The 24,527-nt window shown below is 42.8% G+C and overlaps 1 protein-coding gene across 3 annotated transcripts in view; it reads left to right on the top strand.

Moving 5' to 3' along the window:
* The window catches only part of DIP2B (disco interacting protein 2 homolog B), a 196,378-nt gene that overhangs the window by 126,186 nt on the left and 45,665 nt on the right, over positions 1-24,527 (top strand). For 2 of the 3 annotated variants that reach the window (XM_081181251.1, XM_081181250.1), the window contains exons 3-6: positions 573-695; positions 5,435-5,560; positions 17,990-18,202; positions 21,610-21,759. In XM_081181251.1, coding sequence (XP_081037377.1) covers positions 573-695; positions 5,435-5,560; positions 17,990-18,202; positions 21,610-21,759 — 612 coding nt within the window. The remainder of the gene's footprint in view (positions 1-572; positions 696-5,434; positions 5,561-17,989; positions 18,203-21,609; positions 21,760-24,527) is intronic. The other variant, XM_081181252.1, reaches the window with a different exon arrangement.

Genomic DNA, 24,527 nt, shown 5'->3' with positions numbered 1-24,527 from the left:
GATGGTCATGTAGCCTGTTCTTAAAAGGTTTGAATCCCTGCGACTTGGTGAGTTCCCATTGCTCTGTCCCAGCTCCTGCCAACCTAGCAGTTTGAAAGCACACCAGTTCAAGTAGATAAATAGGTACCGCTGTGGTGGGAAGGTAAGCAGCGTTTCTGTGCGCTCTGGCTTCCGTCACAATGTCCCGTTGCACCAGAAGCGGTTTAGTCATGCTGTCCACATGACCTGGAAAGCTGTCTGTGGACAAATGCCGGCTCCCACAGCCTGAAAGCAAGATGAGCACTGCAACCCCATACTCGCCTTCGACAGGACTTAACCGTCCAGGGGTCCTTTACCTTTACCTTTTTGCCTTCTTCAAAGTCTCAGTAAAGGAAATCCCACAACTTGATGCAATCGTGTAAGATTTTGCTAGAAAAAATTCTGCCAATTGTCAATTTCTCATTTGCATGCAAAAGTACCTATATCGTTACTGGGCAATCAGCCAATACAGATCCTGAATGCTGGTCAAAAGAAGCCATTTGTTTTCTTTGACTCTTTCATAAAGTAGTATTTTTTTGGTAATATTTCCCCAGGGGTCGACCCAGGTCTGCAAAAGGAACCCCGAAATCAGACACCCACTCCAGCAGCAGCACCATCTTCATCCAAGTATCATCGGGCAAGATCTGGGGGAGCTAGAGATGAACGCTATCGATCTGGTAAGGCTACTACAAATTCATCTGAGAAACATTGAGGGGTTGTTGTTTTTTACCTTTTTTTTTATCAAATCGGGAGATTGTAGCCAATGGTAGTCATCCTCAGAGTAGACCCATGAAAATTATTGGAGATCACTAACTTAGCTTTGTTGATTTTATATGAGTTTACTCTAAGTAAAACTTAGTTGAGTGCAGCTCCAGGATTTATACATTGGGGCTATGAGTTTAGCATTTTCATTCCAAATCCTTCCTGTAGAATTTGCTGCATCTTTCTTCTGGCTGGGATTTGAGTTCTGCTCCGTTGTCCACTTCAAGCATGGTTGCAGAGGCAAGCCTTCAAGCTGCCTTTAGATTTTAAAGGAGAAAAGGCCTTTTGTGTCATACTTCTTTTTCAGTCTTTTAAAACGCTTTTCTAAAAATACATCCTTAAGTAGAACATTCACTACCAGAGGCCAGTGTCTAGCATGTTGGATTCAGATATGGGAATGGAATAATAGAATTGTAGAGTTGAAGGGTACCCCGAGGGTCATCTAGTCCAACTTCCTGCAGTACAGGAATCTCAACTAGATCATACATGAAAGATGGTCATCCAATCTCAGCTTAAAAACCTCCAAGGAAGGAAAGCCTGTCACCTCCCATGGAAGTCTGTTCCACTATCAAATATCTCTTACTGTCAGGAAATTCTTCCTGGTGTTCCATCAGAATCTTCCTTCTAGTAACTTGAATCCATCAATTTGGGCCCTAGCGTCCGGAGCAGGAGAAAACCAGCTTGCTCCACCCTCCATGTGACAGCATTTCAGGTTTCTGAAGATACGTTTACCCGTGTTAAAATCCCCCTGCAGCCATGCAACTCAATATATCTTACCACAAGCTATCTCACAGGGTTGTGAGAATAAAATGAGAATTTTATTTATGCTGTCTTTTATATAGACAGACAGACAGACAGACACACACACACACACACACACACACACACACACAGACAGAGTGGTACCTCGGGTTACATATGCTTCAGGTTACATATGCTTTAGGTTACAGACTCCGCTAACCCAGAAATAGTACCTCAGGTTAAGAACTTTGCTTCAGGATGAGAACAGAAATCGTGTGGCAGCAGCGGGAGGCCCCACTAGCTAAAGTGGTGCTTCAGGTTAAGAACAGTTTCAGGTTAAGAACGGACCTCCAGAACGAATTAACTACGTAATCAGAGGCACCACTGTATGTCTCTTCACATTTTGGAATCAGTTATCACACCTCAAACTCTGTTTCACTGGATGACATGTGCATCCTTTGTTTCCAAGACCTCAGGACAGTCTCCTACCAAATACCAAGGTTCACTCCATCAGACAGAAACCTGCAAGATGCAGTGCAATCAAAAATGTTTCCATGTGCAACATATCATCTCTGCCCACTGAAGGCAACTTGAGACATTCACATAAAGTGGGCCTCTCAGCACCTCTGTCTGCTGTTTCCAGCCCTTGTGAGAGAGCGGAGTGAGGAGACAGTCTATCCACACTGGCTCTTCGGGGCTCATGTCTGACTAGTGAGCATTATTAAAAATTAGGAATGATTTTCTTTGTTTTTTAGTCGTTTAGTCATGTCCGACTCTTTATGACCCCATGGACCAGAGCACGCCAGGCACACCTGTCTTCCACTGCCTCCCGCAGTTTGGTCAAACTCATGCTGGTAGCTTCGAGAACACTGTCCAACCATCTCGTCCTCTGTCGTCCCCTTCTCCTTGTGCCCTCCATCTTTCCCAACATCAGGGTCTTTTCCAGGGAGTCTTCTCTTCTCATGAGGTGGCCAAAGTATTGGAGCCTCAGCTTCAGGATCTGTCCTTCCAATGAGCACTCAGGGCTGATTTCCTTAAGAATGGATAGGTTTGATCTTCTTGCAGTCCGTGGGACTCGCAAGAGTCTTAGCTTTTCTTAGTTTTAGTATTATGTTCCTCAGCTTGCTTGCGTTATCTGCAATTCTGTGCCTTGCATGTACCTTTTGTTGACGTCCTTGCTCCACCCTCGTGGAGTTTAACATTGTTAAACTCTTGAGTCCTGAATCATAATTTGCTTTTCTGCCTTTGTCCAATTTGTGCACCACCACTCCAAAGTCACCAGCCAATCTGGAAATTTGTTTTCAGCCCCGCTCAGCTAAATCCTCTCAGCATACAAGTGTTTCCTGCCTTTCTTGGTAAAATAACCTTCCCATCACCATTTGTTCCCTCTTATTGTGCTCCTGAAAAAGAAGTCGTTCCTGAAGTATATGAATCATGTGGCATTTGTTTCATCTGTAGCATTGAACTACTGTGCCTGTCCAGATGAGTCATGTTCAGTAGTTGGCATTTACAGCATGAACTCTTTTTCTTTTTGCCTAATCTCCTTCAGGCTAATCCCCCTGGTCCCTGTCAGCTTGCTGAAATGGCCCTTCTGGAGCACAGTGTTCAAACATGAGCAGGCTGCTGCTGCTGCTGCTGCTGCTGAACTCACAAAGCTGTACCAGGCCTTTGAGACCAAAGCATCAGATATGTTCAAATGCTGTTAGGAAAAATTCTATTGAGGGCAGAATTGACTAACAGCTGTAGCTCTATGTGGGTGTGTGGATAGAGCCCAACAATTTGCATGGGATATGATTTGGGGTCTATGGGCTATGTGACTTGTCAGCCATACTTACTGTTTTATTTTTATTTTATTTTTTTAATAAATATTTATTAAGATTTTACAAATTATAACAAACATATCAATACACACAAACACAAACACAAAATAAAATAAAAAAGAAGAACAAGTATAATTTCCAAACCTTATTTTCTTAAAACTTATTTCACCGACCTCCTCATACCTCCCCTTTCTGCATTCCCATTTCAAAATTTAGTTCAGCAAATCCTCCCCCTTAATTTTATCTAATTGTCATCCTTACTTTTCTTTCACTTAATCTTTACAGCTGTACTCCATTTGATTTTGAAAACCACATCATTCTAAGACTCATAAATTTTACAATACTTCTTAAGATAATTCTTAAATTTCTTCCAATCTTCTTCCGCCGTCTCTTTTCCCTGGTCTCGGATTCTGCCAGTCATTTCTGCTAGTCCCATGTAGTCTATCACCTTCATCTGCCATTCTTCCAGGGTGGGTAGATCTTGTGTCTTCCAATACTTTGCGATGAGTATTCTTGCTGCTGTTGTAGCATACATAAAGAATGTTCTATCTTTCTTTTGCACCAATTGGCCGACAATGCCCAGGAGAAAGGCCTCTGGTTTCTTAGGAAAGGTATATTTAAATACCTTTTTCATTTCATTATATATCATTTCCCAGAAAGCCTTAATCCTTGGGCACGTGCACCAAAGGTGAAAAAAAGTACCTTCAATCATACTTACTGTTTTAGCTTTGTGCAAATTGGTGAACTTTTCTCCTCTTCTTCCCAACAGCAAAGTTGCCATGCTTTTGTGTAGGGTTCCAAAACTCTACCACACACCCACACAGACAAATAAACACACTTTAAGACTGGTAACAAAAAAGGAACTCAAATCTGTACTGGCATATCCCCTGGGTGGGTGTTTTGCTATGCAGTTTAAGTTGGGGGTTTTCACTGAATTAAAGGATGCGGATCCTATGTTGAATCATATTCTGGGGCTCTTATATCTCTGTAGTACAGAGAAAGCTGGTTGTCTAGCATGAGTTGGATTTAAAAAGAGGCAGCTATAAAAACATACACTTTTCTCAATGATACCCCCACTTTAGGACCTTTGTAGTAAAGTAATTTCTCCACAACTGGCAGTACTGGTGCTGTTCCCCTGTAATGTGGTTAGAAAACAACCCCAGACGTTCAGGGTTCTGAATTGAAAGAAACTTTGCACTTGCAGCATTTTATGTGCATGTCTCATACAGGGGTGTTCACAGTTAGTTTCACTTATAGCAGGCACCCTGTTTAGAATTGGTTCTCACTCCCTAGAATGTTTGGGCATGGCTCAGTCAAGTTTCCTAGACCTTGACATGGGTGAGGATGAATGATGGCAGAAAATTTTTAATTGGTAATCAGTTGGGATTTCATGTCCCATATTTGGACTGTGCTCTTTTGGTTTTAATCAGTCTCCTCTTTTCTGCAATTCTGGTTTGCAAATAAACATTTGGGGGGGGAGAATGTAAATTGCACCTTTGAAAATATATTGTATCTATTCATTATATTATAGGGTTGCCATATTCCCAAAAGTGAAAATCTGGACAAAGTTGTTGAGCTCTCTTTTTGGGGAATCATCAGTTTTGGGGAGTTAAGAATTTGTAAGAATGGCATAAAATCTGATATTGCAAGTTCACTTTATTTTAGGTAGTTTGTAAGTTTTCATGGCACTTTGTAAGTAATTGTCTCTTTCTCACATATTTGATAAATGGTGTAAAATTATTTCCGAACAACTGTGTGAATATTTGTCGCCAATGTGCTGTACAAGTTGCACTATCTTTATTAACGGCACAGGTTTCATTTTTCTAGCAACACTTACGAAGTAAGCAGAAAGCAAGTTAAAATAGGTGTGTAGCAGGGTGTGTATATGAGAGAGACAGAGAGAGATGCAGCTTTGGCCAATTTTGTGGGATTTGTAAGTATGCCCAGTTCCATTACACCTAACCTTGCCCAAGTGGCTGGATGCCCGGCATTTCTTACACAGCTACAGAAGGATAGCCCAATAGGTGGCTTTGACGTCGTCTTCTACCATGCAGATTTCTGATGTACTCACTGATTTCCACCCCCATCTGCAGACATCCATACGGAGGCAGTGCAAGCTGCATTGGCAAAACACAAGGAACAGAAGATGGCCCTGCCCATGCCAACAAAAAGACGGTCCACGTTTGTACAGTCTCCAGCTGATGCCTGCACCCCTCCAGGTTAGAGATCTACCCGTATCTGCTTGAATTCCTGATTGGAATCTTAAATTTGCAATAGCGTTTCAGTTGGCTCTTCTTTCACACTTGAGCCGCGGTTAAAGAATTCCATTTTTTTCTCTTTATGTCCTCACACTTATGGTTGGTGTTTGTTTTGGTAAGAGGTGAAAGCTGTTTACCCTTCTTAAGTCTCTGAAATGAAAAATCTTTGTGTTTTTGTCTTAATCCATAATTTACATCCAAAGGATCTGAAGCTTGCACATGGGTAATGAGAATTTAAATACTTTACAATTAATCAGTTCAAGTGCAGCAATTGTTTTCAGCGTTTGGAGGGCTGAGTCCTACTACTTAAGAAGAAATAGTGAAGAATGGAGTGCTCCTGAGTGTGTGCAGAGTTGATTTTTCTCACTGCTGTCTCATCAGATTATACTGGATTAGGCTCCAGGGCTTTCATATGGTAGGGCAGGGCTTCCAGGCAGGCTTTTAAACGTTAACCACAACCACTTACCGTGTGGTTGGCAGGCGTTTCCTGTTCATAGAGCGGCCTGAGGTGGTCCTTATTTACTGAGATCTCCAATAAAAGAGATCAGATGGCTTTGCTACAGATCCCGGTGGTTTTGCTATCAAACATTAATGAGTACACATTTCTTTTTCTCAGGCTGCGCCGTGAGTGAAGGGCTGTGTAAAAACAGCTTTACACACTTAGTGTGCTTAGGCTCATGCCAACAGTCCTGTAATGTCTGGGTGTTACACTCTTCTCATTCAAGTAAAATAGAAAAAAAAAATCAGCATTGTAGTGAGACGGTGGTGAAGCTATTCAGCCTTTTTACGACATAAGTTGCTTTATAGTCGGGGTGGGGCCCATATCTTGACCCCCAGCCCCCTGCCATATTTACCAGCAGTAGTTGTGTTGTTCTAAGAAAAGTCAGATGTAGCAGTGAGGATAGCAGCATAGGGGGCTTGCGAGGGTAAGGGGACTACACAGAGTTCAGCAGAAGAGCTCAGTGTGCTTCTGGGAATTTTTATAGGAGCACATGGAAATCATTTGAGAGGATCAGAAATGAACATATGAACATGGCCAGCCTTGGGACCAAATTGGAAGTAGTGATCTCCCCACATCCTTTTCGCAGCTCCAAATCACTAACCAACTTTAAAAGTCTTCAGGACTGTCTGTGGCCAAAGTGAACATCTTACACATCTTACTAATTCCTGACCTAAAAGGTAAAGGTAAAGGGACCCCTGACCATTAGGTCCAGTCGTGACCAACTCTGGGGTTGCGGCGCTCATCTCGCTTTATTGGCTGAGGGAGCCGGCGTACATTTTCCGGGTCATGTGGCCAGCATGACAAAGCTGCTTCTGGCGAACCAGAGCAGCGCACGGAAACGCCGTTTACCTTCCCGCCGGAGCGGAATTCCTGACCTAGGATGTAATTTAAAAAAATGTAAACATTGGGTGGTGTTGGAGTTTGAATTATCTACAAGTTAGTTTTCAGTTTGAGTTTCATTTATTGTCAATTCGTTTTCAATTCATTTTAATCATAAAAATAAATAAATGGAGACCCCACGCTAATTAGGATTGCCCTTCAAGTTAATTTAGGGAGTTAATTTAGGTTGCCCTCTAAACTTCTAGTTTAGCCTTGGAAAGGGCTTTCTTTCTTTCTTTGGCCTCACCCTGTTTTAGCTTTGGCCCACACACCTTTTTGCCATGTGGCCCCTCCAGAGAGTTTGCCATGAGGAGTATCATCAGATTCTCTCTTGCCTGGTTGCAAGATGGCTTCCTTGGTTGATGTGGCAGGTTGGTCTGCATTTCCCTCTTTTGAGCAGAGCTAGATGGCAGCACATAAGCTAAACTCTTCCCTATTTGACATTTCTTGAACCCACGTTCTAGAGCCACTGTGGGGTCAAGTTAATTGCTTTTGAACACGCCGTTATGACTAATGAGCTAGTAAATGTACAAAGATGGCATTCAGATGCTCCCATTCTAGTGGAATTCAGGGAAAGCTGCACGATTTTATGGCCCCTGATTATGCATTTGAAAAAATTCCGTATACTGTATAGTCAACAGAGTCTATTCACAGGAGCAATTACTGCTCCCCTTATTGTAAACTTGCGATATTAGAACTGAGCAGCTTATTCAGCATAATAATTCTCATTAATGTGCCAGTGATTTGGGGACACTCATTTCTGTCAGTCTTCTGGGTGTTTGATTAACAGGAATTTGGGGTTCATGGTGCCAACCAGCTGTTAACTGTCAGTGGGGACAGACAGCAGCCCTGGGAAAAGTGAATCTCCTTATGGCTTTGATCAGCCTTGACAGCACTACTCAGGATAGCTGATTAATGGTGATCAAAGTGGTGGAGACATAATTGCTTGGCTCATGAGCTTTAAGCAGCATTTGGGCAATGGAGCTCCCACTCCATAAATAAGAAGCCATGTATAAGTTTAGTTGAACTTTCTGTTAGTGCACCCCCTACCCCCCCCCCAGCAGCATCATAACATTGGATAGGTTGTAAGTGTGGGTAGCCTCTTCCAAAATCTGAATCCACTCGGAGCATGAGACTCTTAATCTCTAGTGAGAATAAACTAACATCTGAAACCACTGTTTGATCCTGGCTTGTTCTCACTAACCATAGTTTAAACAGGTAATTGGGAACTTGTAGTCCTCCAGACACTGATAGACTACAGCTACCACCCCGGCCATTGGCACTGCTGGTTGGACCAAATTCAACAATTTAGCGGCAGCTAAAAAAGCCAATGCAATTCTGGGCTGCATCAATAGGAGTATAGCATCTAGATCAAGGGAAGTAATAGTGCCACTGTATTCTGCTCTGGTCAGACCTCACCTGGAGTACTGTGTCCAGTTCTGGGCACCACAATTCAAGAAGGACACTGACAAACTGGAACGTGTCCAGAGGAGGGCAACCAAAATGGTCAAAGGCCTGGAAACGATGCCTTATGAGGAACGGCTAAGGGAGCTGGGCATGTTTAGCCTGGAGAAGAGGAGGTTAAGGGGTGATATGATAGCCATGTTCAAAGACATAAAAGGATGTCACATAGAGGAGGGAGAAAGGTTGTTTTCTGCTGCTCCAGAGAAGCGGACACGGAGCAATGGATCCAAACTACAAGAAAGAAGATTCCACCTAAACATTAGGAAGAACTTCCTGACAGTTAGAGCTGTTCGACAGTGGAATTTGCTGCCAAGGAGTGTGGTGGAGTCTCCTACTTTGGAGGTCTTTAAGCAGAGGCTTGACAACCATATGTTAGGAGTGCTCTGATGGTTTCCGCCTTGACAGGGGGTTGGACTCGATGGCCCTTGTGGTCTATTCCAACTCTATGATTCTATGATTCTATGAACATCATTTGAATGCCCCGCAGATTCACTAGTTTAAAGAAACTAGTTTCATGAGCTCAGATGTCACCTTTAGAAATCGCTACCACCTTGGCCTTTTAATGCTTCTGCTGCAGCCAACTTTACTCGGTCAAAAGCACAATGTAGGCTTGACTACAAACTCACACACAGGGGGGCGAAGGAGAAATATCCTCAGGATTTTAATCCTTGTTGTACATGTGGCTGTTTGCTGATATGCTGGTCCACATGACTGAGTAATATCTAAGGACACAAAGGACCCCTACAAATAGAGATGCTGAAGTAATATAACCTCATGACATTAGGGAATGAATTCAGGCTCACACTGAGAAATGAGATGGCAGTAATTCAAGTCCTCTGAAAAGAATCTGAATTTCTACACAATTAGGTCACCCACGAGGAACTTGGGAGCCCTCATACTGGGCTAAATGCTACAAACCCCCTCCCCATGTGTGCAGTCTTCTGCATTTGATCCGAAGAAAAAGACAGCATTAAGGTTCATTAACCACTCCCAGTAGGGCTTGTAGTGGTTTTTAAAGACATTGAACATTTAAAGGCATAACCATAACCCACAGCACATGACAGGTTTAATGGAGGATATCACTTCCTTGGAGCCAAAACAAGAGACTTGTTCAGCCTGAATTCACAGGGAAGAGAAACCAAGTTGCTCTGTGATCTCAGGGCAGCTCCATGTTTTATGCTAATATATTTGCTGCCAGCATACCATAAAGTACCCTGCAGCACATGCATGATATGCACATCACACATATATGTACATATCATGGGTGGCCTAAATGAAGGCATTGTCTAAATATGAATTCTCTAATCTTTTTTATGGGTCAAGATGACTACCTTTAGTTTTTGCATGTGCGCACACACATTAAAACACCATTGTACAGTGGTACCTCGGGTCACATACACTTCAGGTTACATACGCTTCAGATTACAGACTCCGCTAACCCAGAAATAGTACCTCGGGTTAAGAACTTTGCTTCAGGATGAGAACAGAAATCGTGCTCCGGCGGCACGGCAGCAGCCGGAGGCCCCATTAGCTAAAGTGGTGCTTCAGGTTAAGAACAGTTTCAGGTTAAGAACAGACCTCTGGAACGAATTAAGTACTTAACCCAAGGTACCACTGTGTATGTATCTAGATAACCTGGCCCAATAAAGTTTTCCAGGCACATGCATAGATCCGTGTGTATCTGTGTATCATCTATAGTGTATTTGTTTGCTGCAAAAAACACTGACATAACAGTAGTGTACACAACACAAACCTATTTGCAGCACAAAGCATGGAGCTTTGCTTTACAAATGAATGGTTCACTGTGGGATGAGCTTCCATTGGGCAATACTCCTTAGAAGCCATTACCAACTTGGTACCCTTCCTATGTTTTAGACTACAACTCCAATCAGCTCAACCAGCACCTGAGAGTTGTAGTCCAAAACATCTGCCAGGCACCAGGTGGTCAAGGGCTGGTCTACAGCATCAGATGGAACCCTAGAAAAGAACCTCAAAGGTCACCTTGTCCAAACTCGTGCCAAGACAGGAAATCTAGTTACAACATTATTGATAGTTGAGCATCTAACCTCTGCTTAAAACAGTTTCTGAGTTCAGATGCCACAGGGAACTGTAGTTAGTTTATAACCAAAAGCTTCTTTTTCTTGTAGGCATGGGGGTGGGGAGCATCCAAGCCTGGGGCTTGCTTTAGATCATTCTCTCGTAGTAGGAAAGCATGGTTTTCCGTTGCATCTAAATCAGGTGATTGAGGGTAATTTCAAGGCTGAGCACATGAATGCTCATATGATGGTTCAGGGGTAGAATTTCCTGGGCTCAGGACCTTAGCCAGTGTGGTGTAGTGGTTAAGAGCGGTAGTCTCGTAATCTGGGGAACCGGGTTCGCGTTTCCGCTCCTCCACATGCAGCTGCTGGGTGACCTTGGGCCAGTCACACTTCTTTGAAGTCTCTCAGCCCCACTCACCTCACAGAGTGTTTGTTGTGGGGGAGGAAGGGAAAGGAGAATGTTAGCCGCTTTGAGACTCCTTAAAGGGAGTGAAAGGCGGTATATCAAATCCAAACTCTTCTTCTTCTTCTCTTCTTAGAATACTGAAGCAGAATGTATTCATGGGTATTTCTTTTGACCTTTGCCAGACCAGATGCTTTAAATGTAAAGTGTTCCCCTTGCAGGAAAAGCGAAAAAGGAAAAAAATTATAGACCCTCTCAACATCCATTGCTATTCTCCCAGAATGGACCGGTATGGGGCAAAATTGAATTGGACACATGTGCAGCAGGGGTGTCTTGGAACTTTATAGACTGGTCTGGAAGTGTATCATGAACCATAAGGCTGCAGTTAATTTTTATCTTCTAGTTTCATCTTAACCAAGGCATCCATTTATTGCAAATGTAGAGAGTACATTTGGTGGACCTCCTGTTCCTATTCTAAAATATTATTCCAAAGTCCACATGGGGGTAGAAATTGAGTTGGCCTTTTGAAACATTTTAGTTAATAAGAGTTTAAATGAAATAAAACAGATTTGCTTATCTTTCTACTCGCAATTTGTTACCCAGCAAGCTTTATTTTATTTTTTTGCCCTTACACACATTTCCTTCTGCAGCTGAAGGAACCTTCTGATGTTGTCTTAGCAGCATAGAAACTGTTGCAGTGTGTTAACAGAGTGGCACAGGCAGAATGGGCAATGCAGCAGCTGCTGCCATGCTGCTAAGATAATGTTGAAGGGCCCTATGAGAGCTAGAAGATGTTTTTTTATTTATTTACCTACATTTATATATCCTGTCCGCCTTCCATCAGAGAATGCAGGGCAGCATGCATGTGGTTCCCTGGTAATCACCTTCGGACCGTACCCAGACATTGCAAATTAAAATTACCATTTGAACCATGAATCCAGTTTAGGATTAGGGTCAGGAAAGATTGGATGCTTTCATGGAGTGTGCCATAGCTTCAGCCTGTATCTTCCTCCCTTCTTTCTGGAGAATGTTTAGGGTTGCGATATAAAGGTGCAGGCTCTCTGTGTTCTGTGTGCTTCCCAGTGGAGAATGCTCAATTTAGATGATATTTTCCAGCTTCCTGGTCTACAAAGCTGGGAGTGAGTGTTGGAGCTGATTGTTCCTCTGTCTCATCCTTTCCTCCTTTGCCAAATGCCAGTCTCAGTGCAAAGAATCTGGCTTGTATTAAACCAGAGTTCCCCATTATAGCTGAACCAGGGATCTCTGCCTTAATACTGTATTGGTTAACCAACCAGGAAAACTAAGTTATGATGTGATCCATGAGGTATGAAGCCAGGAATGATCTTTTGTGTGTGTGTCTCAGGAGAAAGATCATCTGTCTGTTTTGCGAATACAGTGGTACCTCCGGTTGTGGACGGGATCTGTTCCAGAGCTCCGTTCGGATCCCAGGGTTTCCACAACCGGAGGTACCTGTTCTGCGCATGCGTGTGGCGCAGTAGAGTGCTTCTGCACATGCGTGAGCAGCGAAACACAGAAAAATACTTCCAGGTTTGCAGCTTTCACAACCCGAAGTTTATGTTACCCAAGGGTAACGTAAGTTGAGGTTCTACAGTATCTCCTTTGAGTACAGGTTGCATGCTATTCAACCTACATTTTAAAACTTTGTCAAAGTTAAACAAGACGTGCTTTTTAAAGCAACCTATAAGCTTTAGTGAAATGATATAACAAGACATGCTTTTTAAAGCAACCTATAAGCTTTAGTGAAATGATATAACAAGACATGCTTTTTAAAGCAACCTACATAAGCTTTAGTGAAATGATACAGCAAGGAGTTTAAAAAACAACTTTGATGCTGAATCATGTAGCTGACTCAAGTTATAGGCAAGCCTAGGATGTGACACTTTAAAAGATGTTAGATATCAGTTCAGTGGGTGCGGATATTTTCCATACCTGATTATCATATAGCAATAGTCCCTACAATAACCACTCCGTGTTTTCCATTCAGCTCTAGGAATGCTGGGCAGACATGGAATGTTTCCCACCCAGTGATTTGAATTCTCCAGAGTCTATTAAAAGCCAAATTTAACACAGGATGCTTTTAGTGAATCAAGTATTTTCCTAATAGTTTATCACTTTGTTCTTGACTAGCTCGACAGCAATTTTGTGTGTTTTTTTAAAGGGAGGTGCACTTTTATGCCCAGCAACACATTATCTTTGCCAGCCCTGAGTTCTTTCTCCAGCACTGCCTGTTTCAAGTTTTAATTATTTATATGGCCTCTTTTTTTAGTAGCTGGGTTATATAATCCTGCAAAAGATGCATATAGAATTAACTTTGCAAAGGCTTTTGCCAGCCTTGAAGCTTAAAATCTATCGCTTTGCTTTTGCATGGTAAAAATATTCAGCATTTATTTTTGATGGCTGTATTAATTGTGGTGTTCCATTTAGGCACCATTTTTATTATTATTTGAGTGCTGGCTTAGGCAAATCTATTGAGTCACGTGACTGGAAAATATCTATTGGTTGCCAGTCAAGATGTCAAATGAAAGCACAAAGCTTTTTTTACTTGTGTCCCGCCAGCCACTTGATCTCATGCGCAGAGATTGTTTTGGAATGTGGTAAAAAATAAGTGATGATTAGACTGAATTAGATTAAATCTTCTGCATGCAATTTCTATATGCTGGAGTAGATGGGGAGGGAGCCTTTTGTCCCTGCTTACTGAATACTCTTGGGTCAATCGTCTTTTAACTTAGGCTAGAATTCTAATCCTACTTACCTGGAAGTGAGCCCCATTGAATTCAATAGGATGTAGTTATGAGTAGACATGAATTCAATTGCAATGTTACTCCACGGTGGTGTTCTAAGGTTAAATTGGTTTCACCACCCCAGTGTACAATGCCCTGATCTCCCTGGTGGAGAGGCTGGCACAGTTCAGCTCTCTTCTCAACTTCTGAACTTAACATCAATTGAGCCAACTCTGCAGTACCCTTCCTGTGGCCTTCCCAGGGTCCATTTGCCCATCAAAAAACAAAACTAAGCTATGTTTCCCTCTCTTCACTACCACTTCCTGCCTGCCATGAATTTTACATGCATAAGAAGGGCTGCTGTCAAGAATTCTGAGCTTACCAGCTGGAGGTCAACCATTCAAGGAAACCACCTCTCACTTCATAGAGGGGGGTAACTTGGAAAGTTTATTAGTTGCATTGCGCTATTAGGTGCACCCAAAGTATTCTCAGCCACTTGTTGGTCGGCGCTTCTAAATTTGTGCACATTTCCTCTACAGTTGTTAAAGAAGCAAGACAATGGTCCTTTCCATGCACTTATTTACAAAGAGGAACAGTCTTCGGGGAAGGAACTAGGTCTAAGAGTCGCCTCTTCTTGGCAAGAACAGTGCAAGTGCAGCATAGTTTCCTGTACCAACAATATCTGTGAGTCACAGATCGCAAGGAAATGGAGACCTTATTCTTGAAAGCAGCCCTTCTAAGGCCAGGTGTCCAGAGGAGGGCAACCAAAATGGTCAAAGGCCTGGAAACGATGCCTTATGAGGAACGACTAAGGGAGCTGGGCATGTTTAGCCTGGAGAAGAGGAGGTTAAGGGGTGATATGATAGCCATGTTCAAATATATAAAAGGATGTCACATAGAGGAGGGAGAAAGGTTGTTTTCTGCTGCTCCAGAGAAGCGGACACGGAGCAATGGATCCAAACTACAAGAAAGAAGATTCCACCTAAACATTAGGAAGAACTTCCTGACAGTAAGAGCTGTTTGACAGTGGAATTTGCTGCCAAGGAGTGTGGTGGAGTCTCCTACTTTGGAGGTCTTTAAGCAGAGGCTTGACAACCATATGTCAGGAGTGCTCTGATGGTGTTTCCTGCTTGGCAGGGGGTTGGACTCGATGGCTCTTGTGGTCTATTCCAACTCTATGATTCTATGATTCTATGATTCTAGGTCTTAAATCACTGCACAACATTTAGGCTGCAAACCTAAACCAACATAACTGAAAACAATTTGGTTAATTGAAGTATGTTGGCACTGGTAACAGGAAGGAAATCTTGTTCTGTTGCGTCTTAATCAACAGAGGTACCCTTTAAAAAAAACAACCAACAACTCTGTTGGTATTAAATTTCATTACACTTCAGTATCTAGTCAGAGCTGCAGTACAGACAGTATGACAAATGTGCTTTGGGTTAATCTGTCTCTTCTACAGATGCAAAATTCCCTACTATATGGTGTATTGTTCAGTTTGCTGCTGCACTCAGTGAGTTTGCTACCTCTTTGACAAGTAATTTAGGCTAGCTGGGCTTACTACACATGGCAGTGTGAATATGTTGCTGCTTTGGCACTCTCAATACACAATTTTGGGATATTAGGACTGGGCTCTTGTCTTGAGATGCAGCTGGTCGCTTTACTCAGGTTCTTGCTTGGTTATCTTGCCATGGCAATTACTTGTGTTGCAATAAATGTTTGAAATTTATTGTATGTGGATGTTCAAATGAGTATGCTGGCAACCGTGTTTAGCAAATCTCCTGGTGTCTCTTGAATTTTCAGACCTTTTCAAAATTATCTGGGATTGTCAGTATTAACACGTGTATATTGACATTCAACACATTCTGGACATTCATTTGCTAGACTTTACTATAATTTCTATTGGAAGGGGCTGTAATTCTGGGGCAGAGTAAACTATTTTTATGCAGAAGGTGCCACATTCAGTCCTCAGCACCTTCAGATAAAACAATACCTGAAGGAGCATCTCCACCTCCATCGTTCTGCCCGGACACTGAGGTCCAGTGCCGAGGGTCTTCTGGCAGTTCCCTCGCTACGAGAAGCCAAGTTACAGGGAATCATGCAGAGGGCCTTCTCGGTAGTGGCACCCACACTGTGGAACACCCTCCCACCAGATGTCAAAGAGAAAAATAACTACCAAACTTTTAGAAGACATCTGAAGGCAGCCCTGTTTAGGGAAGCTTTTAATGTTTAATGGGTTGTTGTATTTTAGTGTTCTGTTGGAAGCCGCCCAGAGTGGCTGGGGAATAAATTATTATTATTATTATTATTATTATTATTATTATTATTATTATTATTATTATTATTAAGTAGCAGCAGAAGGGAGATACCCTTTTCTGCCTGTGACTCTGGATATGCACTGCCATTCAGAGTAGACAACACTTGGCTAGATCAGCCTTCCCCATGTGGGGACCTGCAGATGTCCTGGAATGCCACTTCCATCATTCCTGTCCATTTGCTATGCTGGTTGGGGCTGATGAGAATTGTAGCTGAACAACATCCTGAAGGTACCAGGTTGAGGAAGGCTGGGCTTGATGCATCAGTAGTCTGACTATTAGGCAACTTCATAGGTTCATACACAGGAAATTCTTTTTTGCAAATTGCATGTTCAACAAAACGTCCTACATTCACATTTCTCCCCAAAGCTTATAGAGGACGAAGAAAAGTATTGTGTTTCATGCTCAGTGGCCAAGAGGTCACAGCTTGCCCCTTTGAACTCCTCTATACCTCACTTTTCCTGACATTTCCTTCTCTGGTTTTTACATTTTTCAACTGGGTGCATTTCTTAGAATCATAGAATTGTAGAGTTGGAAGGGCCCCTGAGAATGTTAATAATAATAATAATAATAATAATAATAATAATAATAATAAATTTATTTATACCCCGCCCATCTGGCTGAGTTTCCCCAGCCACTCTGGGCGGCTTCCAATCAAGTGTCAAAAACAATACAGCATTAAATATTAAAAACCTCCCTAAACAGGGCTGCCTTCAGATGTCTTTTAAAGATAGGATAGCTGCTTATTTCCTTCACATCTGAAGGGAGGGTGTTCCACAGGGTGGGCGCCACTACCAAGAAGGCCCTCTGTCTGGTTCCCTGTAACCTCACTTCTCGCAATGAGGGAACTGCCAGAAGGCCCTTGGCGCTGGATCTCAGTGTCTGGGCTGAACGGTGGGGGTGGAGACGCTCCTTCAGGTATCATTTATAGTTAAATATATGTGTATTCAAACACATTTCCTGTTGTTTGGGAACAAAGAAGCAGATTTGCCCCATATGTGCAAATGAATTCATAATCTTATGGGTGAGAGATTTCCCCCCCCCCCCCGAAACTGTCTTCAGCATCACTATAAGACATTTGAGGCTGACTGGGCAGTTGCTTCCCATCTGTGTCAGGAGGGTCCCAGGATCATATTGATATGGCTTGTGGGCCACATTCTGTTTTAAAGCTCTACATGTCCGGTCTATCTGCAGATCTCTGAATTAACATTTGTATAGTCTTTCTCTTCCTTTCATATTATCAAGATTTGACAAATTGATGATTTGGTATTCCCTAACCAATTGCACCTTGTTATTGCAAACTGCAGTTATAGACAGCCTACATTTTCAGGATATTGACAGGCAGGTGCTATGGTGTTTGCAAACAAATGTGAGTGTACACATGCAAATAGATGCACAAACAGAAAAAAATATTTTACATCAGTGGCACTGTATGGATAGCTGAAGATCTGTTTCCATCACTCTTTGTTTGTAATTATTTAGAGTCCCCTGTTGTAACCAAGAGTCTGTTCTACTGATGCTGATTTCTTTGTATGGAAAAAACAGTGACAAAGGAATTCTTCCATGTATACAGCCTTGGGCATTGTAAAGAAGTTCTCTTTCATCTGTGTCCTCCTGCAAGCCAGTAATCGCAGAACACAGGCAATTTCCCAGAACACCTATTCCCAAAACTCTCCATGGAGATGGGCTGATTCTGATGTTTTCCATTTCAGAATTGTTGGCCGTCGGGGAAAACTGCAGCCAGGTTCCATAGCATGCAAAGAGCAGGGTTGTGACCTACAAGGGCATGCATTTACCTTTAAGGATGGGTGGGCGGTTAAATGTTTGACTGGGTTTGGAATATTTGCACCAGCTTTTTCCTTTGTAGTAAGGAAGAAGCTGGCCCACGCTGGGGCAGGGAGCGGGGCTTGCTACCAGCTTCCCCTCCACCTTGGCCCATGTTTGAACACATTCTGCATTGGGTGGTACGGAGCCTTTGCCAGTGTTTCCTCGGTTGCAAAGAGAGCATGTTAAGTGCGGTGTGCTTCCCTTTTCTGATCCCCCACAGACACGTCTTCTGCATCCGAAGATGAAGGGTCGCTCAGGCGCCAGGCTGCTCTATCTGCTGCATTGCATCAGAGCTTACAGAATGCTGAGTCATGGATCAACCGATCTATTCAGGGGTCATCCACATCTTCATCAGCATCTTCTACACTATCCCATGGAGAAGGCAAAGGGACCAGTGGGTCACTAGCCGATGTATTTGCCAATACTCGAATAGGTAGGAGCTGGGGTGCGGACAGCAAAACCAAGGGCTTCACGTCTTCTTTTTGTGTCAAAAGTTTAGAAATCTCCCAGTGTCAAAGGCCAAACGGTTTAAAAACTCTGCCCACTATAAGTAGAGGCCTACCCATGGGTGAGGGAAGGCAAGCCTGCTGGCCTAGAGAAAGGATCCCAGTGACATCAATAGTCATGAAAGATGTGCACAGTAACCTGGCACTTTTCGTTATGCACATGGGTGTTGTTTTATGCTTGTGGCTGCTCTTTACACTAAGTGTTCTCACTGCTGGGTGAGCAAAGAGATTGCTGTAGCCTACATGTCCTGTGTTGTGTTGCAGATGTCTATCCCTTATCCAGCCAAAAAGATCGCCATGCTTCTTTTAAATTTATCCAACAAGGCTGTGCTGCAGCCTTCCGCATAATGGCCTAACTTGTGGGGATGGGGAAAGCTTTTCAAAAGCTTCACTCCCTTGTTACCTGCAAGATATTTTACTCATCATAGGTGACTATGTGAGTGGCTATATAACAAGGCAATTTTTTCAAAAATATATATATATATATTTTGCTTTATCCCACCTGACTGGTAGACCAGGAATTACATCCCCAGCCCCCAAACACCCAATTTTAAAGTATATTTAACCCCTGAACCATTTCCCCAGCTACGTGTACACATTTTTGGGGGGATTTCAAGATCTGGATACCCCAGGCTCAGTTTTTTGATGCTCTGAGGTGCTCCTTGCTGCTGGTGCTGCTGTATGAATTTTTTGTAGGGTTTGTTTGGCTCCACTGTATGTGTTTTCTTGTTAATGTGTTCCAAAGGATATCGCTGCATCCCAGGGGGATTGCTGTGTCTCAATGTGCTCTCTGCTTTGGCTTAATTGGTTTCAGGCAAGCAATGTGTAGCTGTTTGGTGTCTCTTAATTGCTTCTTTTTATTTCTTTTAACCTGTATGTTGCTGATGTCTTTGTCTCTTACTGGGATGCAACTCATTTTCTAAAATGGAAAACTTGGGAGATTTACCTGTTTGAAATTCTATCAGCATAAATAATGCTTTCTTCAAATGGAAGATACTCTCATTAAAGCAATGGTGAAACATGGTCCCAAATTGGAACAGCCAGCTATTTGGTTGCTGAATAGCTAATGTCAAATTGGTGCTATAAAATACAGCTCTTTCTTGTAAGTGGAATCTTGGGAATATGAAGCACAGTTAACTTAGGAGCAACTTTTCTACTGGTACTGTTACATTTTCAACACAGAGGTAGACACATATAAACATACGGCTACCTCGATAAGTTTTGAGCATTTAAAAAGATAGCCACAGATATACTCAGCACAGTAGATCTGAAGTTTATTTATCTCAGGCTTAAGAGCTCAAGGCAAGAAGCCACTTCACAAGGATAGGATTGAAATCAACCACAGAATCGGCACTTTGTCAACATTTAATACACCTAAGTTGGGTTTGATACAGGGCCATTTCTAAAATCTATTAATGTTGCATGGATTTTTGAGGCCTTACTCTCACGCACTCTAGCACAGGGTGCTTGTATGAAAAAGCTTTGTTTTATGCCAAGTTTCATTTATTTAAGAGTACTTAGCAGCCCAATCCAGCATGGATCAACCCAGACTGAATTCTGTGCCCAGCTGCCTCACCATAGGCTGACAGGATCAGACCTTGGGCATTTATTGAGGATTTTCCCTGTGGCCACCACAGAGTGAGAACAAGCCCTTGGACAAAACTGAAGTATGTGCTATTGCTGATCAGATGAACCCTCAAGAGTGTGTCTAGCATATACTTCGAAATGCACACTAAATCCTATCCTGCCTTCTGTTCCAAGGGAGGTATTTCTGTTTTGTACATCTTGGTACAATGATGGAAAGGACATCAGTTCCCTTACCCAAACTGCAGTACACCATAAAGCATTTCTGCTTAAGAAGTCAGGGAACAGCTCAGCAGGATACTTTTAATTAATATGATATTCTTCTGAATGGTTGTACATTTACCTAATGATGACATTGGTGTGCACAAAACTCATTGAACACATGCAGTACATTGCAAGCTTTCAATCTGTGTGTCTTACAATATTGCGTGGATGTAAGCAAACTTGTATGCTGAGTTTTTCCACATCAGTGCTGTTAACTGAATGTGCTGCCTGCAGAAATTAAATACTTGACTTGCTAACCTTTATTAAATCTGTTGTGATAACTCTATCCCTGAAATGCTCTCCCAGTAGCCTATTTTTTTGGGAGGGGGATATAAAACTATTCAATTATATATATTCTCACATCAGAGAAATGCAACTTGTTGAATTATGAATCACTTAGCTGCTTAAAACACACAATTACATAGCAGTTCAGCAGAGGATGGAGAAGATTGGACACAGTGGCCTGGTTCACACATTATGCCAAGCCAAACAGCAGCAGAGCACAAGCAAGCATGTAGGCTCCAGGAGAGGAGATTCTGGTTGCTTTATTTCTCACTGGTTGTTCTGCTGTGCTGTGTTGAACTAAGAATAGCTTGATTTAGCATGTTGTCCAAACCCAGGTTTGTGTTTTAATTCTCTCCAGGCTAACCACACCCTAAAACCAATCTTCATCCTACAGTATTTGGCCCAAGGTTTGTCTGGGAGAGCTAAACTGTGAACGAAATGTTTGGACAACATGCTAAGCCCAGGCCATAGTTTTAGTGTGGTATAGCTGCAGAACAACTAGGGAAGAGCAAAGTGACTGCAATTTCTTCTCTGGAAGCTCACACATGTGCACTAAGCTATGGTTTGGCTCAGCCTGACATGCAAATTAGGCCGCAGTATCTCATTAAAGGGCATTGCAGTTAACTAGACCAGATTTCAGCCTGCAGTGCCACTATTTCTGTTGTGATACAGAAATGTATTCAAGATCTGGAAGTTTGCATAAGGGATGAGGAAGGGGCTTAGTCTTGCACTCAGCGCACTATGGAGACAACATGGTCAGCTAGCTGGGTAATCTTTTCTGTTGGCAAAATGGCAAACAAAAAAATCGAAAAATCAGGAGGCCTTTTCTGAGACTCTAGGAAGTTCTGTTGAAGATCACATGGTCAAAACTCTCCTGTTCTTATCCTTTGTCCAATTTTTACTTAAGAGGAGATATGGGGCAATGGTGATATGTCCCATAACATTTTTCCTGCCCTCGTACGAGTTAGTCTAGTTAACCTTTGGAAATGGGCAGTGCAATATGTGGCCTAGAGAAACAGGGGTGTGAAATAGCCCGTGGCACTGTAATGAAAATGGAAAGTAGAATCAATCTTGCTGTTCAGTCAGGTGCCTTTGCATCAGACCAAGGAAAGGTGGGTAAATGTGATATCGCATCTTAGGCCACCTGGTTGCAAAATGATAATATGAATCTCAATTGTTTTTTTCTTGATCCTCCTTCTAGAAAATTTCTCAGTTCCCCCGGATGTTACTGCAACTACCTCCACACCTGCTTCCTCTGCCCGCCCATCTGCTATTGACCTCCCTCCATCAGGAATAGTGAAGGGCATGCACAAAGCATCCAACCGGTCTAGCCTTATGGACACAGCCGATGGTACATCTGCAAATCCAGACTATGGGATAAAGCCAATAGGGCACCAGTAACGTGGTTTTATTTCTACAGCTCATCAGTGCAGCATTGCAGAATGCCTGTTATCCATCTTAAAGGTCTACCATGTCAGCCATTAGTAGGCACCTGCCTCACACAGCAACAAATTTTTCTGTTTGCTTTCTTGTGAAATTTTGAGAACAATGGGGCCCTGAGACCCAGGTTGGGCAATTGCATCTTGGGGAGAAAGGCAGCTGATTAAGTTTCAGCTGTTGGCATTAAGCTCTTATGTCCAATACCCAAATGGTAGTTTGTTTGTTTTTGTGTGTTTCTTTTAGAAAAGAAGCCTGTGCTTCTTAACTTCTTACCCTGCACGTTCATAATTCGTGTGAAAGAAGCAAAGGTGTGAATACTCTTTGCTCTTCCAGATCAGGAGCTGCCGGTTCCTACCTAAGCTTTTGAGCAAAAGTGCCAGCCCTTAACACCAGCATTTCCTTCAGCTTTTAATTGTGAATCGGCCTGTCAGTGTATTCTGCTTTGCATTGCAGAAACAACTGAGGTGGGCAGAAACAACTGAGACCCTCTCAAGTTTGATTCATGTAGGGGCAAAGAACATGTACTGCAGGGTGGAAAAGTGGAAGCAGTCAGCAGGCTAGATCCCCAAGTCCTCCACAACCTGCAGGCCACTTTGACAGGTAGGTGGGGTCACCCACCTGTCAGATCACCTTGTCCCGCTCACCTGTCAAAGTCACATGATGTCAGGCGAGCCAGCTTCAAAGGAAGAATCCTTTGAATTTCAATAACCGCAATTGCCTTGATATAGAACGGTTCTTGGTTCTTGCATCCTTGCCACCCGGAAGAGAGCAAAGATGCTGTATGCCCTTTCCGCTAGTAGCAAAGTGAGAAGCTGAGCCTAGCTCCAACCTCAGAATATCTCCACTGCTGCAGCAAGGCCCAGCCTCTTGATGTATGAGTAAGGGAAGGCAGTTGCTCTTTGAACTTTCATCCTGTCTCCAGCCCCTGCTGTTAACCCAAACAGTTTTGTGGATTCCCAGAAAGCTTCCGGAAAGCTCCCCTTTTCCTGCTCACTATTTTGTGTTGTTTCTGTATTCCACCACTGTGAAAAGTGTGGCAGATCCCAAATGGCTCATACAGTTGGAAGAGGAAACGGGTAGCCTCTCTGACATGAGTGTGTGGTTCCTAGAGAGTGCAGTTTCTTAAGGGCTCCTATTGTTGTTTTAAGCAGATACCACCGCTGATGCATTTCCTCAGCATAGCTGGAGACCAGCGATTGTGGGTATCTCATTAGGAGCTTCAGTTCTTTTGCTGTGCCTTGTAATCTAAAGAAGAGCGATAACTCAATGCACGCAGAGTATCAGGAAACTGCTTTTCTTGTTAAATACCACTGGCTTCAAGAATTAACCCCTGAGCACTATGGATTAGGAAAGGGGAGCAGGGAGTTCTGGTGAGGAAATTGCAATTTTATTTTGTGTGTGCACTGAAAAGAAAAGTACAGAATGTGTTTTACAAAGGAATGAGAACCCTGCATTGGGTATTTGAGAGGCATTGGGCGTTAAAGTAAAGCGAATCTTAGGAGTCTTGGAACAACAGACCTCCTTGGTCCCATATTTGATCGTTCTGTGGTTCTGTATAGTCTCCACCGTCATTTGATTAGAGCTTTCAGATTACACAACCTGGCTGTAAAATGAGCTCTTTGGTTGTACAGTGTCAGGTGCTGAAACAGAAGCAAAAATAGCTTTTTAAACTCCTTTCGCCAGCACCTAACCACCTACAGGTGGTCTTGTTTTGCCACACCAGATCTATGTTTGTCACAGCACTGCTCTATTAATTTCCCCTTGTTCCTTTCTTTAAAGATGTGAATTCTCAACCAAGTAATTCACACCTTGCAGAGAGAGAGAGAGGAAAAATGCATGAACTAGCTGATCTGCATTACTGACAGTTTGCATTGAACTGTTTTGGTCAGAGAACGCTGTTGTTGTTCTTATGCAGAATTTCCAGGGCCTCAGCTGTGTTGCCCTGAGATTTCACTCCTAAAGCCAGCGTCTTCTTAACCTTGGAGAAGAGGCTTCGCTCTCATTTGTTGGCAGTACTATTTTCAGTATAAAGCAGCCAATGAGCGGTAAAGCAGAACCTGCTCTTCTAAAATGCCTGCTGCGCTGGAGTTTGTTATATACAGGTAGAAAAGCACCCAGCTGCGGTGACTAGAATAACCTTGAGGATAAACTGCTGCCTTGATTTGAGTCTGAGAAAACCTTTGCCAAATCTCAGGAGTTCCCATAGTGCCCTCTGGTGGTCAAGTCCTAAAAGGATCCTAGAAAGACCATTTCAATCCGGCATGCACAATTTGTGACCCACCAAGCCAAACATATCCCATTAGTCAAGAATTGTGATCTCAGAGGTGCCCGACTCTGTTTCTGCAATCCAAGGAAGGAATGGGAAGTTTGTCTAAGCCTTTGCAGCTTGCCATATACGGCCTGGTCTTGAGAGATGAAAAACATACATAGACAGTGTTGTGCAAATACTGAAAACAGCTTTGAAAAGGAAATAAATGACCCTTTTATTAGCAGCCGTACCGTCCAGATAACCTTCTGGATAGTCCGTGTTCCCGTGTTTTACATCAGGCTTTGATCACTGCAATTTCTGCTCATGTATATTGTAATTTGCTGCATCAGAAAGGGAATGGTTTGGGTAGCTCTTTATACCGAGTGGCAGTTGCCCACAGGTGACCTAGCCCTTGATAAACTGAATTAATT

Source organism: Podarcis bocagei, assembly GCF_964188305.1.
Source record: "Podarcis bocagei genome assembly, chromosome: 2".
NCBI lineage: Eukaryota > Metazoa > Chordata > Lepidosauria > Squamata > Lacertidae > Podarcis > Podarcis bocagei.
Note: the sequence above shows the minus strand (reverse complement) of the source record. Positions and strands in the feature narration are given on the sequence as shown.